The 17,707-nt window shown below is 43.3% G+C and overlaps 2 protein-coding genes across 16 annotated transcripts in view; one reads left to right on the top strand and one right to left on the bottom strand.

The window, feature by feature from the left end:
- The window catches only part of paplna (papilin a, proteoglycan-like sulfated glycoprotein), a 610,770-nt gene extending 601,975 nt beyond the window's left edge, over positions 1–8,795 (top strand). For 7 of the 8 annotated variants that reach the window (XM_059951694.1, XM_059951737.1, XM_059951747.1 and 4 more), the window contains 3 exons: positions 543–703; positions 1,451–1,661; positions 8,604–8,795. In XM_059951694.1, the coding sequence (XP_059807677.1) occupies positions 543–703; positions 1,451–1,629 (340 nt within the window). In that variant the 3' untranslated portion in view covers positions 1,630–1,661; positions 8,604–8,795. The remainder of the gene's footprint in view (positions 1–542; positions 704–1,450; positions 1,662–8,603) is intronic. The other variant, XM_059951720.1, reaches the window with a different exon arrangement.
- Positions 8,796–9,407: 612 nt separating this feature from the next.
- Positions 9,408–17,707, bottom strand: part of numb (NUMB endocytic adaptor protein) — a 279,062-nt gene continuing 270,762 nt past the window's right edge. For all 8 annotated transcript variants that reach the window (XM_059951811.1, XM_059951802.1, XM_059951794.1 and 5 more), the window contains one exon: positions 9,408–10,994. In XM_059951811.1, coding sequence (XP_059807794.1) covers positions 10,363–10,994 — 632 coding nt within the window. In that variant the 3' untranslated portion in view covers positions 9,408–10,362. The remainder of the gene's footprint in view (positions 10,995–17,707) is intronic.

Genomic DNA, 17,707 nt, shown 5'->3' on the forward strand with positions numbered 1-17,707 from the left:
TTCCCCTGCAGTCCTGCAGTGGTTCAAGGAGGTGGCTCACACCCTTCTCAAGGGTAGTTTGGGTCAGGTCAGACATAAATCCACTGTCCCACACCGGGTTTCAACAGATGCCCAGGCTCTAGCAAGTCTACCTGAATAATGACTGAAAGCTGAATTGATGTGAGGATGATTTGCTGGTATCTTCCTTAATGAAGAAATTAATTAGTTAAAGTCTGCCTCGAGCCTTATAAGCTCATCAGGCTGGTGCTTATGCTGGTTTCTGTGGAGTGAAGCGACTAAGAGTATGAGACTCACCCCGGATAGGACACCAGTCTATCGCGAGGTTAACCCCAGCATTTTGCCGGTACCCGTTTTCAGCTGGGTGGACTGGAGCAATGTGTGGTTAAGTGCCTTGCTCGAGGACACAACACGCTGCCTCGGCTGGGGCTCAAACTCACGACCTTCAGATCACTAGTTCAATGCCTTAACCACTTGGCCACAAGCCACACCAATGAAGAAATGGTGCAGCCAGACTATGCTAAGTAGATTTGTTTTTAATGCAGGAATGGGATCCCTGTGAGAGTGGACACCAATCACATCACCATTTCACCGGGTGGCACCTTGACTTTACACAATGCTCAGCTGAGAGACGCTGGGACCTACACCTGCAATGCCTACAGTGGATCTCGCTCGGTCAGCGCCAGTGCTGAGCTGACAGTGACATGTGAGTAAGATGAGAGTCTGACGGTCTGTGGTAGTTGTCCTAGTACCTTTGTACAGTGATTGTGCTGTCCATCTCCACCCTTTGGCCGACAGTGGGAGTAGCCGGTTAAGGGAGGAGGCTGAGGCATTTACTGATCATCTCTGGATTCTTGGTAACAGTTCCATCTGACACCTGGCCTCATTTTCTGGTGGGGACCCAGAGATACTGTTAGTGAGTTCATTCTATTCCTCCTGAAACAAAAATCCAAACACAAGTGGAGCTGTTCAAGAAAAATGCACCCAGGTCATTCTGTCATTCATTGCTGGTACTTTACTGTGATTTCCAGATGCTATATTGCAGAACTTGAAGAATTCAGTGCTGACCTCTGCTGCTGTCTGGGTGAAGTTTGTAACTGTGAGCTTTAGGCATAGATGTGTGGGTTGATAGGTTAATTGGCTGTTAAATGGTGCCTCGTGAGGGGGAGAGTCTGGGTGGAGTACGGGCAGAATGAAATGGGTGGTTGGTCAGTACGCTGGGCCAGTGGGCCTGTCTCCATGTTGTATGAGTCTGTGACACCCTGAAATATATTCAAGTGTAGTATGTACTAGTCACTGGAGCTGGCAAATTTCAGTGGTGACCCCTGTCACATCCCAGTCAACACTGCTGTCCTGCATTTCTGCATCTGTCAGTGAGAATCTGCTTCCCTGTGGTAGAGGGTAGCACTCGTGCCTACTGCATTCCAAATACTTTTCATGTGATATTTTTCAGCTGCAGAAGCAACAACGTCCCCTACAGCCCTTGATTCACTGTGTGTGGACCTGCCGGAGCTGGCAAACTGTGATCTGATAATGCAGGCCAACCTGTGCTCCAACCAGTACCACGCCAGTTTTTGCTGTTCAACTTGTTCCAAACATCTGACTCACAACCGGCTGCTGCAGCAGGGATAACGGGGCCATGCACGGAGAGCGGTAGCTCACAGGTGATGGGTGAAACCTCTTTCTTGGTGCAGTGACTAATCAATGTTCTCAGGCATTAATACGATGGGAAAATATAACTTGCCCAAAGTGAAGCAAATCAAAGGGTTTCTAAGTCCATATAGAATAAAGAAGGGAAAAAGATCACATTCAGTATCATTTGCCTGTGTACTGGCTCTAAGTCGTGGGCGAGAGGCAGGCAACAGAAAGGGAGTGATGGATGTAAATAATAAGCTGGAGCTAGAGTAGAAAAGATGTTGCTTGGATTGGATCTTGAGTTATAAGGAGAGGCTAGAAAGGGCTGGGACAGTTTTCACTGGAGGAAAGGAGGCTGACCTTGCTCAGGTTTATAAACTCAATGAAAGGTGGAGGTCTTTTCCTTAAGGTAGGGGGATAAAAATTAATCAGCATAGGTTTAACGTGACAGGGGAAAGAGTCAGGGGGGACTTGAGGGGTAACTTCCTCACATGGGTGGAATGAGCTGCCAGAGCTGGATACAGTTTGAATGTGGACAGATATATGGATAGGAAAAGTCTAGATGGATATGGCCAAATACAGGCTGAGATGGGAATCTTGGTCAGTATGGATGAGTTCCATGTTGTATGACTTCATGATCTGAAGTGCATCCTCACTTGGAAGCTGTGCAGAGGGCTCAAGTCACTGCACTTTTTCCTTGTGGATGTTAAATAAGATTCAGCAAGAGACTGCTGGTTTTCCTCATTTGCATGGATGTTGGACTTAACCTAAAGTTCATGAGCATCTCAACAGCCCCATGCTGTCAAATGGATATATTTAGTGTGAGGAGGCTGTAGTTCATGCTATACCTCTGCTGACTCCAAAAGAGCTAGCAGTTATTCCCTGTTTCCTGTGCTTCCTAAATGTCACACTAACCAAAAGATCAAGTGCTGTTGAAGTATTCTCTGGGCTCACAAAATAATGTTTTGAGGGAGATGTTACACTTTTTTCCAGTGATACAATCCCAACATTCAGCTTTTACTTCTGGGTATATTTGCATTCCTTCAAAACTGTAGTTTAATGGCACCCCATTGTAGAATATTGCCTGGAAACATCCTATTTCTTCTGGCATATTTTAACATTGTACAGCTTTGCACACACTTGCTTGGGCTAAGTGGTCTGTTTCATGCTGTAAGCTCACCATGTCTCAGCTTTGCACCTCATCCTGAACTGCTGGCTATTCTCTTGAATAAGCGATCCAGTATAATTTGTAATGTAGTTGTGTTGGCTGATGTGAGTACAAGCCTGGCCCCCTAATGATCGATTGGAGCCAGGCTAAAAATGTTCCCCATGGTGTGGTTTGCAGTATTTCAGGGATGCAGATGTTGCTGGCATGACCAATTTGTATAGTCTCCTGAAGTGAGAGAGACACTCTTCAGAAACTGCAGCTCACTGCAGTCTTTTTGGTGACAATGTGTGTAGTTGTGGGCAGTATGGATTCTGATCCAGTGGCAACGATGGAAGAGTAATTCCTTTTTCGTCAAAATAGGATGAAGGTTGGATGGAAGTCAAGTCATTGTGACCCACGCACCATAGATACAGAATTTTAACTTATTTCCAACAATCAATATATCTGCTTAATCAGAATTCACTCCGGCCTTTGGAGTGAGCTGGGAAGTCAGAGCAGGAGTTGGCCATTGGTCCCCTATGTCCGTTCAATAAAATCATAGCTGACCATTTCCCAGTCGCAGTTCCTATGATCTCCTGCATATCCAAGGTTCACCCACCATAGTGTCAATGATGGTCTCCGAGCTTTCCAGATTAGTCACTTACCCGCACACCAGTCTTTTGTGAATCGCCCACAGGACATCCCAGTCCCTAAGATCTCCCTCAGCATTGAACTACTTAAAATTTTAAGTCCTGCCTCCACATTTGTCTGTCCAGATCATTGTCACAATGCCCACGCCACATTTTATATTTCTCTTTGTCCTTGTGTCACCAGAAACAAAACACACTTTGGTGGCCGCTTTATTAGGTGCAGAAAGTACTTAATAAAGTAGACACTGAGTATATTTTGTATGTTAGTGGTCTTCTGCTGCAGTAGCCCATCCACTGCAAGGCTTCATGTGTTATGCATGCAGAGATGTTCTTCTGCACACCATTGATGCAATGTAATTTGAGTTACTGTGGTCTTTCAGACAGCAAGAACCTATCTGATCATTCTCCTCTGACCTCTCTCATTCATCCACAGAACTGGCACTCACTGTAAATTCTAGAGCAGAGGTCTCCAAACTGGGGTCCACAGACCCCTTGGTTAGTAGTAGGTGTCCGTGGCATAAAAAAGATTGGGAACACCTGCTCTAGAGATTGTTGTACATGAGCATCCCAGGAAATCAGTAGTTTCTGATATATTCAAACCACCCCATCTGGCATCACCAATATGGTCAAAGTCACTTGGATCACATTTATTTCCCATTCTGATGTTTGGTCTGAAAACTGAACTTCTTGGCTATGCCTGCATGCTTTCATGTACTGAGTTTCTCCCATATGATTGGTTAATTAGATATTTGCATTACCAAGGTGTGGCCATTGGGTGCAGATGTTCATGTTACAAGTTGAAACCCCCCCCAGCAATGAACTCCCTCCTTTCAGTACTACTATTTCTGCCACTCAGCCATTGTTCCATTCTTGGTTCTGCATCCCCTTTCAATTTCAATGACAAGCCTGTTGTATGTCAGTTTATCAAACACTTTTATGAAATTTGTATAACAAATCACATTAACCTTATCAACCCTCTGGTACTATATCAAAAATATGATCATTAATTTTGCCTTGAATAAATTCACTCCTGTCTAGGTAACTGCTATCGTTGTCCCTGATTGGCTCATGACATCTCACTGACAGCAGACAGTATTTATTCTGTATGTATTTCCCCATAAGGATACTCTGGTTTCCTGTACTTTGGTAAACTCCATGCCCTCTCACAGTGACTGTTTTATTGAAGTTTCCTGTATTCCCCTCCTTCCTGCCCATTTTGTGCTGGTAATGGCTACTGGAGCAGAATTAGGCCATTTGGCCCATTGAGTCATTCAATCATGGCTGATTTATTATCCCTCTCAACCCCAATCTCCTGCCTTCTGTTCGTAATCTTTGACACCTTCACTAATCCCCATTTAATTATCAGTCGCTAAATATACCCAGTGACTTGGCCTCCACAACCGTCTATGACAATGAATTCCATAGATTCACTACCCTCTGGCTGACGAAATTACTCTTCATCTCTGTTCTAAAGAGACATCCTTCCATTCTAAGGCTGTGCCCTCTAGTCCTAGACTCCCCACTATAGGAAACATCTCCACTTCCATTCTATCTAGGCTTTTCAATATTTAATAGGTTGCAATGAGATCTCCCCATGTTCTTCTAATATCCAGCAAGTACAGGCCCAGAGCTTCAAATAGTCTTCATACATTACAGAATATCTTTGGCTGTCAATCTCCCAACTATGATCTTCTTTCAGCCATGACTCAGTGATGCCCACTGCATCATACCTGCCTAGGTCATCTACATTATTCCGTATACTGAGTGCATTCAAATATAACCCTTTTAGTTCTGTATCCACCCTTTTCAAATTAATTCTTATACCCCTCTAAACTTATTGTCTTTTTATTTATTCTTGTCTTTCATAACCTCTCCTACATTCTCCTTCTCTTTTACTTTACCCTCTCTTTTCCAAACCATTGAGTCTACTGTTTAGATGTAATTCAACCCATTGCCCCGACTGCAGTTTTGCCCAATCAACTGCCTATCCTTCCTCATAGTCTCAGTACATCTACTTGTACACCAACTGATCTATCATTCTAGTAGCCACAGCTCTGCCTAATTAGTTTAACCCTCCACCCCCCCCACAGCAGCTCCAGTTTCTTGCACGCATAATGTTCCTACATCTTGTTTGCCCTCCTAGTTCTCCCACTGGCATTCTATTTGCTAGTTTATTGTCTATTAATCAGCCACTTGTATCTTCCTTTCTTACACTCATTTGGGTATAATTACGAAGTTTCTAAATTTTGATCACTACAGTTGTCAAAATTTATGTAAGGTTTACAGCTGGGAACCACAGTGCTTGTGTATGTCACTTTTCCTTTAAACTCAAGATTCATTGGTAAGTATGTTGTGTAATGTATTAAACTTAAAATGGTGCTTGGGTGTCTATGAGGAGGACCATCTAACAGTCCAGTAAAATCTGCTTACCCAACCCCAAAAGCCAGCCAGGGCCATATGATACAGAGAGCAAACTGCTCCCCCTCTCCACGCAGCTGATGAATCCAAAGGAACGGCAGAGACTGGTACAGTTTGGCTCCAGCCGTGTCACAGGAGTTGCCAGTTGACATTGAACTCAATGTAGGACTGTCTTAGGGACTCTAGCTTGGGATTTTTCCTCAGGGTTTACTCCCAAAGCTTTCTCCATGACTAGGTATAGCTGCAAACTAGTGGTTTGAGATCAGAATTTTCCCTCTTAGATGCGGCTGATGAGCCGCATTTTCCCAAAGCACCTGGTTTTAAGGCATCAGTAACCCACCTTTGCCCCCTTTCTTTTAGTAGAAAAGATTCCACCAGGCTTAGTAGCTAAGCCACATGAAGCCCAGGAGCTGTATTTGGTTGTCAGATGCTATTTGAGATGCACACAATCCTAATAAAGAGGTGAGAGGTGACATAGCATCAGAAGATGTAGTGTCCCTGTGGGAGGATTTAAGAAACTACAATGGTAAAAAGATGCTGATGAGAGTTATATTCAGGCCTCCAAGTATGAGTCAGGACTTGGGCTATACATTACAATGGAGCATGTAACAAGGGCAATGTTGTAATAATCATGGGGCATTTCAATATGCAGGAGGACTGAGAAAATCAGGTTGGTGCTGGATCCCAGGAAGGAATCTGTAAAATGTTACGACATGGCTTTTTAGTGCAGCTTGTGGTTGAGTCCACCAGGGGAATGGCAATTCTAGATTAGGTGTTATTTAATGACCCAGATTTGATGAGGGAGCTTAAGATAAAGGAACCCTTAGGAGGCAGTGATCATGTTAGAATAACAAGCAGAATGGGCAAAGAAGTGACAGATGGAACAAATAGTGTAGTGAGTGCATGGTCATGCATTTTGGCAGAAGGAATAGAAGTGTAGAATATTCTCTAAATGGGGAGAAAATTCAGAAATTGGAGGTGCAAGGGGATATGGGAGTCCTCATGCAGGATTGCCAAAAGGTTTATTTGCAGGTTGAATCATCGGTAAGGAAATCAAACACAATGTTAGGATTCATTTTGAACAGACTAGAATACAAAAGCAAGGACATAATGTTGAGGCTTTAAAAGGCATTGGTCAGAAAGAAATTGGTGTTGTGAGCAGTTTTAGACCCTTTATCCAAGAAAGAGAATGTGGTGGCATTGGAGAAGGTCCAAGGGGTTCACGAGCATGATCCCAGGAATGAAAGAGTTAACATGAGTGTTTGATGGCTCTGGGCCTGTACTTACTGGAGCTTAGAAGAATAAAGGGGGTGGGGGGAATCTCATTGAAACCTTTTGAATATTGAAAGGCCTAGACAGTGTAAATGTGGAGAGGATGTTTCCTACATTGGAAGAGTCCAGGAGGGCACGGCTTCGGAAATAAGGAACATCCATCTGGTGAAGAGATGAGGAAATTTTTTTTTAAGCTAGAGGGTGGTGAATCTGTGGAATTCATTGCCACAGATGGCTGTGCAGGCCAAGTTGTTGAGTAAACTTAAGGTGGAGCTTGATAGGTTTTTCATGAATCAGGGTGTCAAAGGAAATTAGAATTGATGGACTGAATGGCAAAATTTGCTTTTATGTTGCAACTTCATAAAACTCTGGTTAGCCCACATCTAGAATATTGTATATGGTTCTGATCACCCCCACTACAGGAAGGGCGCAGAGGCTTTGGAGAGGGTGCAGAAGAGGTTTAGAGGGCATGTGCAATCACAAGAGGCTAGACAAACTTGGGTTATTTTCTTTGGAGTGGCAGAGGCTGCGGGGAAATCTGATAGAGGTTTGTAAGATTATGAGTAGACAGGGAGTATTTTTTTCCCTGGGGCATAAATGCCTAATATCAGAGGGCATGTATTGAAGGTGAGAGGGGCTAGGTTCAAAGGTGACACGAGGGGCAAGTTTTTTTACTCAGAGGAGTAGATATCTGGAATACACTGCCTGGTATGCTGGTAGAGACAAATACACGAGAGGCTTTTAAGAGACGTTTAGAGTGTCACATGAATGTGAGGAAGATGGAGGGATATGGACACTGTGTAGGTAGGAGGGATTAGTTTTGGGGGTTTCTGATTTTTTTTAGCTGGTTCGTCACAACATTGGGGCTGAAGGGCCTGTTTCTGTGCAGTATTGTTCTATGCTTTATGGTCATTGGGAGCTTAACCTCATTACTTCCCCCAGCTATGATAACCTTAAGGAAGCTAATGCCCAGAATATCCAGAAATTGTTCCACCCGTTACATTTATTTCCTCCCAAGCTTTCCTTTAGTTCATTTTAGGCAACCAAGGACACAAAGGATACAGCAACCATAATAATAAACTATGAGCAGAATTTAAGCAATAAACAACTGGGTTGTGAAGAAAAATAACTGAAATTGAACCACACAACTATAAAGTTGTGCTCATGTCGACTTTGATCTTCCCTGTAGGAGGACAGGTTAGGTCACCTTTGTGCAGCTAATGGAACTGCTCTCTCACATCTTATGATTTGGTTCAGTTCTGAACTCCACTGTGCTAATCTCCTCATTCATGTTGATCATGCTGCCTGTCTCAATGGTAAGATCATCATTTATAGCTTAGCTTTCATTCTGAACCAATAAAATCCTTCTGGTGGGGTGATCACAAAACAATCACAAGCCATATACTGTACAGTATAGGGGACTTTAGCAAAGTCAATCTAGCTTGACACTTGGAGATGAGTCATGCATTTTTTTTCTGCTATAGGTCCACTTTACTTGAAATGACATGCAAAGGCCTACCGTAGAATCTGATCAAGAGGTGCTACAAGTAGTTTTTGAAAATTCATACCACACCTAAATGTACAAGCAGTTATATTTTTTAATTATCCAAGAAACTTGTAAGTATATTTGAAGACATACTGGATGTAAGATTTAGAATTAAAAGTTGATGCACATATTTTACCGTGTGATATACAGAATATAATTTAAGGATGGGAGGTTTATTCACCTTAAGAGATCTTAATATCTGCAAACAGAATTTGTGAAGACCTTGGTGTTTTTATACGAGAAGTTGGGTATATTCACTAAATTATCATTCTTTCACTAGACTCAACTGTTTTGAACACACTGTCACTTCTTTGCTGACTCTAGAAGCACACTTTAAGGACAATGTTTCTGTTAAAGTGTATTATGTACTGTTTATTAACTGTTTATTTCATTAGCAAACTAAATGACTTATTTTGAATCTATATATTTGTATTTTAGATCATGACAAAATTCTTTGATACAGGAATTTAAAAAAAAGATATCCTGCCAAGATGGGAGTAGGTTTGGGTATGCATATTTCCTTGCATAGCTTTACAGACTTCTTTAAAATAAAAGTTATACTGAGTTATTGTTGCAATTAGAGTTCATTGATCTGGGATTTTCTTGCTCTGTGACACAAGTACATATGGGGGCTAGTCAAGGAAAATACCATTTAGTAACTGGAATCAGTCATTCACAGATCCACACAATATTCCAACATAGAAAGTGGAGTGATTTCAAATAATCCAAAACGCTTTTCAAATAAGGTCAGTCTTCCAACCATTTATTTGTTAAAGATTATAAATCTCCAGTATAAATTTCTTTTTATTACAAGTGATTGTAAGGCTCGTGCAAGTGAACATTAAAACAAAACTAGAAAGCATACCTGCTGAACTTTAAATTAAGATGCCAAGTAACTAACTCAGAAGAAATGAAGTTTTCACTAGATGGAGATAGGTTAAAGTATCACAAGTGACCAAGGAGCCAGCTTATCTGTATTGTGCAAATCAATTTTTACCATTCCGGCAATCAAACCTGGCTGGTCTCTAATAAATCTATTCAAGATAACCAGGGATCAAGAACATTGTCAATAACACAAAATATTGCTGAACAAAATACAAGATTGATCATGGTTAATGTACATCATAACAATACTGCTCTGTACTAATGATTTGTAATAGGGCATCTGTTCAAGCAAGTGTGCTACCCATAGCAAAGAGATAATTGCAAACACCACTTTAAAAGATGGAATACATGAATTACTTACATTAGTATCAGCAATAAACCACTCTCTTTGTATATACATTCGGTGTTTTACCTTTGGCAAGATTACATACAGCTCAATTTCCGTACTATTAAAATATATACTAATGCATAAAAATAAAGATTTTGGCATCAATGTATTCAAATTGGAAGCTCCAACACAAGAACTGCAGCATCTTCCTGCAGTCCAACCACAGAGTACCCACATATTTATAGGTAGAAAGAGTTTAGAAATCAGCAACTGATTCCCAATGTGTACCATTAGAATAAACCAGTTTTCAAAGGCAGATAATGGACAAGCCCCTTTGATGGGACAACTTAGCCAGATGGTTGAGTCCAGCTTTGCATCATGTTTATAACAGTTCTCCGGAAATGCTGAAGCAGTTCTTCACGCCCATTATCACCAGTGAACATTCTCCACATACTCTCTAGGGAAAGGTAAACCAGAGCTTTGCTTAAAGCTCAATTTCAAAAGTCTTCTGTAAATCACTGGAGAATGGATTAGTTGGAGAAGGTGTTGCCCGCTGCTTTGACTTGCACTCCAGTGCATTCCACTGAGCTTCGAATGCATCCTCTGGAATACCTGCTGCCACCCGAGTGCTTTTGGTTTCCACTGCCCAGTTGCTACTTTCTGTTTCATTCGAAACTGCCGAACCATTAATCTGCTTGTCAGGTTTAAAGTACGGGCTACGGTTTGTAACAATCCCTGCCATGTTCTGACCCTGCTGTGCATGGGTAACCTGAGTATGGCCGGCTGTGCCAAAGACATTTGCAACCATTTGTGAAGGGGTAATGCCCACCACTGGCAGACTTGGAGCTTGAAATGGAATGCCATTGTTGACCTGCAGAGGGTAAGGCTGACCAGGAATAAAAGCAGGCTGCATGGGAGGCACCATGCTGACTTGTGCTGTTGGAAGGCTGATGAATGTGCCACTCTGAAAGGACTGTGATGCTGAAGGCTGGGGTGATGGCTGCATCCGGACACTCTTTGACACTTCTTCAAGCCAGCGGTCTGCTTCTGATGGTGTGCGCTTGTGACTGGGCTGAAATGATGCTGTTACAGCAGCAGATGGGCCCCAGTCACCACCTGTGTAACACAAGAGGAAGAGTGAAAAAACAAACTGCAGCATCAAATCCAAACACATTGTGGGGAAAAAGCGATTCTCTGCTAAACAAGTAAGGAAAACATTTAATCAATTTCCTTACAAAAGTACTTAGCAGTTTAAATGTTTTGGCAAGGACTAGATGGGCCAAATGGCCTTTCCGTGCTTGCATTTCCCTGTGACTGTAAGAGTACCTGATACCACCTAGTCTTGTACATTGTATCCTCAGGCACATATACTCTGCTTTTCTCTAGATTTACACTAGAGTGAGTGACCTGCCATGCTCCTGTTGACATCCCTCAGATATCTCTTTACATCATGGCTGTACTCATAATCCCACACAGTTTAGTATCAGCAGCAAACTAGGAACACTGATATTCTTTACCAAATCACTTATGAATTTTGAATGGCTGGTACCCAAGTACCAATTCTTGTACCAGTCATAACCTGCCACCCAAGAAGGGTTCCTTTATTTCCTGCTTAGCTATAAACACTTATGAATACACGTCTGTATATTGCACAACCTAATACTTTGATGTCTGAAAGCAGAGTAACCAAAAATGGGGCAGAACGCTGCACAGAAGGTCACAGTTGGACACTGCAGTCTTGAATGGGTTGTAATGTCAGAGAAGGTCATAGAGTCTCAAATGAAGGAAACCAAAACCATGAAGGTGTTTTTTTCTGAACATGCATCAGTAATTTTTATTGGCTTTTATTTATAGTATACATCCCCAAAACGACCAGGAGTTTTGCAACAATCTAAAGGAACTCAGCAAGTCAAGCAAGCAGCTGTGGGTGTGTGGGGTGGTGGGAGATAAAAAGGCCCAGAAAGTCACACAGTATTCTCGATGGGGCTTCACAAGTGTTTTATAGAGATTCACAAACAGGAGGAAGTCTGCAGATGCTGGAAATCCAAAGCAATGCACATAAAACTCAGCAGACATGGCAGCATCTAGGGAAATTAATAAACAGTCAATGTTTCAGCTGAGACCCTTCATCAGAACCAGAAAAAAAGATGAGCAGTCGAGAGTAAGAGGGGGGGGGAGGGAAGGAAGCAGTATGAGGTGGTAGGTGGTAAGTGAAACCAGGAGAGGAGATTCTGTAAAGAGCTGGGAAGTCAGTAGGTGAAAGGGCTGGAGGAGGGCTAATCTGATAGGAGGGTAGGAGAAAAGGGAAGGAAGAACACCATGGAGACGATGAGGTGAGAGACGGAAACAGGAATGGGAAATGGTGGAGAAGACGGGGCAATTACCAGAACTTCAAAAAATCGATGTTCATGCCATCAGGTTGCGGGCTACCCAGGTAAATACAAACTGCAATTTGAATGTGGCCTCATCGCGGCAGTAGAAGAGGCCATGGACTGAAATATTAGAATGGAAATGGGATGTGGAATTGAAATGGATGGCTACTGGGAGGTCCGCTTTTTCTAGCTGTGCTCAGCTCCCAATCTACATTGAGCCTCACCAAAATACAGGAGGCCACACCGGGAGCACCAGACACAGTAGGTGACCCAAACAGGTGAACTGTCACCTCACCTGAAAGGACTATTTGGGGTCCTGAATGGTAGCGATGGAGAAGGTGTAGGGGCAAGTGTAGCACTTGTTCCACTTCCAAAGGTAAGTATCAGGAGGGAGATTAGTGGGGAGGGACAAGTGGACAAGGGAGTTATGTAGGGAGTGAATGCTGCAGAAAGCTGGGGGAGGGGGAGAAGTCAGGAGATTGGGGCTGAGAGGAAAATCGGATCAGCCATGATGAAATGGCGGAGCAGTCTTGATGGGCCAAATGGCCTAATTCTGTTCCCATATTTTATGGTCTTATGTGCTTGGTGGTGAGATCTCATTGGAGATAGCGTAGGATTTGGAGAATTATGTGCTAGACATGGAGGCCAGTGGGGTGGTAGGTGAGGACAGGAGGAACCCTATCCCTGGTGGAGTAGTGGGAGTACAGAGTGATGTAAGCAAAATGGAAGAGATACGGGGGAAGACAGCGCTGATAGTGGAGGAAGGCAAGCTTTCTTTGAAGGAGGAGGTCATCTCATTAGCTCTGGAATGAAAAGCCTTATCCTGAGAACAGATGTGGCAGAGAAGGAGTAACAGAGAAGGGGATTGCATTTTTATAAGTGACAGGCTGGGAAGAAGTACGGTCCAAGCAGCTGTGAGAATCAGTGGATTTTTAAAAGGTATCAGGAGATAGACTATCTGCAGAGATTTAGATTTAGATTGATTTAGGAAGCCTACAGCACAATACAGGCCCTTCAGCCCACAAAGCTGTGCCGAACATATCCTTACTTTAGAAATTAACTAGAGTTACCCATAGTCCTCTATTTTTCTAAGCTCCATGTACCTATCCGCTGTCTGAACCCTTAGAGCACAGGTGGCACATGGGACCTCATGTACCTATCCAGCAGTCTCTTAAAAGACCCTATTGTATCCGCCTCCACTATTGCTGGCAGCCCATTCCACACAATCACCACTCTCTGTGGAAAAACCTTACCCCTGACATCTCCTCTGTACCTACTTCCAAACACCTTAAAACTGTGCTAGTCATTTCAGCCCTGGGAAAAAGCCTCTGACTATCCACACGATCAATGCCTCTCATCATCTTATACACTCAGGTCACCTCTCAACCTCCGTCACTCCAAGGAAAATAGGGCGAGTTCACTCAACCTATTCTCATTAGGTACGCTCCCCAATCCAGGCAATATCCTTGTAAGTTTCCTCTGTACCCTTTCTATGGTTTCCACATCCTTCCTGTAGTGAGGCAACCAGAACCGAGCACAGTACTTCAATTGGGGTCTGACCAGGGTCCTATATAGCTGCAACATTACTTCTTGGCTCCTAAACTCAATCCCATGATTGGTGAAGGCCAATGCACCGTATGCTTTCTTAACCAGGGTCAACCTGCGCAGCAGCTTTGAGTGTCCTATGGACTCGAACCCCAAGATCCCTCTGATCCTCCATACTGACAAGAGTTTTACCATTAATACTATATTCTGCCATCATATTTGACCTACCAAAATGAACCACCTCACATTTATCTTGGTTGAACTCCATCTGCCACTTCTCAGCCCAGTTTTGCATCCTATCAAAGTCTTGCTGTAACCTCTGACAGCCCTCCACACTATCCACAACATCCCCAACCTTGGGGTCATCAGCAAATTTACTAACCCATCCTTCTACTTCCTCATCTAGGTCATATATAAAAATCACAAAGAGTAGGGGTCCCAGAACAAATCCCTCAGGCACACCACTGGTCAATGACCTCCATACAGAATATGACCTGTCTCCAACCACTCTTTGCCTTCTGTAGGCAAGCCAGTTCTGGATTCACAAAGCAATATCCCCTTGGATCGCGTGCCTCCTTACTTTCTCAATAAGACTTGCATGGGGTACCTTGTCGAATGCCTTGCTGAAATCCATATGCACTCCATCTACTGCTCTACCTTCATCAATGTGTTTAGTTACATCCTCAAAAAATTCAGTCAGGCTCGTAAGGCACGACCTGCCTTTGACAAAGCTATGCTGACTGTTCCTAATCATATTATACCTCTCCAATTGTTCATAGATCCTGCCTTTCAGGATCTTCTCCATTCACTTACCAATCACTGAAGTAAGACTCACTGGTCTATAATTTCCTGGGCAATCTCTACTCCCTTTCTTGAATAATGGAACAACATACGCAACCCTCCAATACTCTGGAGCCTGTCCTGTCCCCACTGATGATCATTACCAGAGGCTCAGCAATCTCCTCCTACAGTATCCTGGGTTACATCTTGTCCCGGTGACTTATCTAACTCGATGCTTTCCAAAAGCTCCAGCGCATCCTCTTTCTTAATATCTACATGCTCAAGCTTTTCAGTCTGTTGCAAGTCATCCCTACAATTGGCAAGATCCTTTTCCATAGTGAACGCTGAAGCAACGTATTCATTAAGTGCCTCTGCTATCTCCTCCGATTCCATTCACACTTTTCCACTGTCACACTTGATTGGTCCTATTCTCTAATATCTTATCCTCTTGCTCTTCACATACTTGTAGAATGCCTTGGGGTTGTCCTTAATCCTGTCCACCAAGGCTTTCTCCTGGCCCCTTCTGGCTCTCCTAATTTTTTTCTTAAGCTCCTTCCTGCTTGCTTTATAATCTTCTAGATCTCTACTGTTGCCTCGTTTTTTGAATCTTCTTGACTAGATTTATAACAGTCTTTGTACACCACAGTTCCTGTACCCTACCATCCTTTCCCGGGCTCATTGGAACACACCTATGCAGAACTCCATACAAATATCCCCCAAACATTTGCCATATTTCTTCCATACATTTCCCTGAGAATATCTGTTCCCAGTTTATGCTTCCAAGTTTCTGCCTGATAGTCTCATATTTCCCCTTACTCCAATTAAATGCTTTTCTAACTTGACTGTTCCTATCCATCTCCATTGGAGATACAATTATGATCACTATCTCCAAAATGCTCTCCCACTGAGAGATCTGACACCTGACCAGGTTCATTTCCCAATACCAGATCAAGTACAACCTCTCTTCTTGTTGGCTTATCTACATATTGTGTCAGGAAATCTTCCTGAACACACGTAACAAACTCCACGCCATCTAAATCCCTTGCTCTAGGGAGATGCCTATTAATATTTGGGAAATTAAAATCTCCCACCACTACAATCCTGTTATTACACCTTTCCAGAATCCGTCTCCCAGTGTCTGAAAGGGGAGGGTTGGAGTGTTCAGGGAAGCTAGGGTGAGAGGAAGATGGAGTCTTCAAGGATCCAAGAGCTGTGGAGGGACCTGAGGGACAAGGGATAGAGACAGAGAGTTCTGGAAAGGCAAGTGAGGTGTTGGAAATGGACTGGAAATTTGAGAGCACGGTGGAAGTTGGAGGAAAGTTGATGAAGTTGATGAGCTCAGTGTGGGTTCAGGAAGCCACATCCGTGCATTCGTCGATGAAGAATTTGGAGGGGGGGGGGCAGGGGTGATAACAGTGTAGGTTTGGAACATAGGCTGTTCCACGCAGCTGACAAAAAAGCAGGCATAGTTGGGACCCATGCGAGTGCCCACGGCTATACTTCTGGTTTGAAGGTCGTGGGAGGAAGCATCAAGAGTGAGGACCAGTTCTGCCAAAAAGAGGAGAGTGATGGTGGAGGGGAACTTGTTGGATCTGTTGTCCTGAAAGAAGCGGAGAGCTTTATGGCCTTCCTGATGGGCAATGTCTATGTACAGGGACTGGACATCCATAACTAGGGCCAGCGAAATTGAAGTCATTGAAAAGATCAAGGTCGTGTGAAGTGTTACAGATGTAGGTAGGAAAGGACTTATTTTTAGCATGTCACACCAGACAGTCAGCCATTCTTGTCTGGTGCGTGCTGTCAGGATTGGTCTCCTTTCAGATTAACCGGGTCACAATATGAACATTCCTGACTCGACCCTTGTATTTTTTACAAGGCCGAATGGGTAGCTCGACGCTCAACCCGGCACGGATGGAGTGCGTGCTCAGAGCTGGCTGGACTTGGATTTGAACTCAGGAGCCTTCGCTCTGGAGTCCGGCGCTGATGCCATTATGCCACCAGCCGGCCAAGGAAGGGACTGAACCAGGGTCTAGGTATGCAGATACAAGTTACGTGGGGCAGTTAGAGTTATGTTTCTATCTCAGAGTTTGGAGTTCAATTCTGATGCATCCTCCCTGTGTAATGTGTGGGCATTCTCCAGGACGCTCCAGTTTACTCCCACAGTCCAAAGACATACCAGTTGACAGATTAATTGGATATTGTAAATTGTCCCGTGATTAGGCTAGGATTTAATCAGGTGTTGCTGGGGCAGTGCAGCTCGAAGGGTCAAAAGGGTGTACAGTGCACTGTATCTCAAAATAAAATAAAAAGTCGATGAATAGAGGAAGGGAAAAGAACAAAACAACTGAGGAAAACAGTTACCATGAATTCTGGTGTGTAAGTCGAGAATTTGGCCCTAAATTTTGGTCCTAAAATTAGGGGTTCGGCTAATACAGAGGGTGCCAACTTTGGAAAAACGGATACATGGAAGACAGGTCGTATTTATTGGCTGTTTTTGGGTCAAATTTGATCCACTGTCAATGCATGAATTCTTTGAATGGTTTGTTTAAACTCACATCTAGTGGCTGGAGCACAGACATCAAACCACCGGGGATGACAGCAATGTCTGTATTTTCAGCTTTCAATGCTGCCTGACAAGTGACAAGTGCACTTTGAACATGTCCTAGACAAGTAGCGACTTATCCTACCTGAAACCTTCTGGACATCAACGCCACTCCTCTTTAACCTACTTCAAGCAACCCGCTTCGTCCATCCAGCAACGTTCTTGAACGTTTCATGGGGGTTACATTTCAGAGGGTTCTTTTCCATTGGAAACTTAATTCAAAATTTCCCTCTGATTTATTTATTAAGAATTTGCTCTTAACGCTCTACAATGTGTAGGCCTGTTTTCTTAGCAGATACAGGTTCACAAAATTTCCAGGATTGATCCAGCATGTGAGATTTTGTGATCTTCTCTGGTTAAGTCAAAAACTAAACAAAGGTAACATGAAAAAGTCACTTTTTTAACCTTAAAAAAAGGGGGGGGGGGTGGTTCTGCTTATACTCCGGGCCGGCTTGTACTACGGAATTTACGGTATTTTGAATGGAGCAAAACAGCGTTCAGAAAATGTATTAGCAAGATACACAATTGTA

Source organism: Hypanus sabinus, chromosome 2 (assembly GCF_030144855.1).
Source record: "Hypanus sabinus isolate sHypSab1 chromosome 2, sHypSab1.hap1, whole genome shotgun sequence".
Lineage (NCBI taxonomy): Eukaryota > Metazoa > Chordata > Chondrichthyes > Myliobatiformes > Dasyatidae > Hypanus > Hypanus sabinus.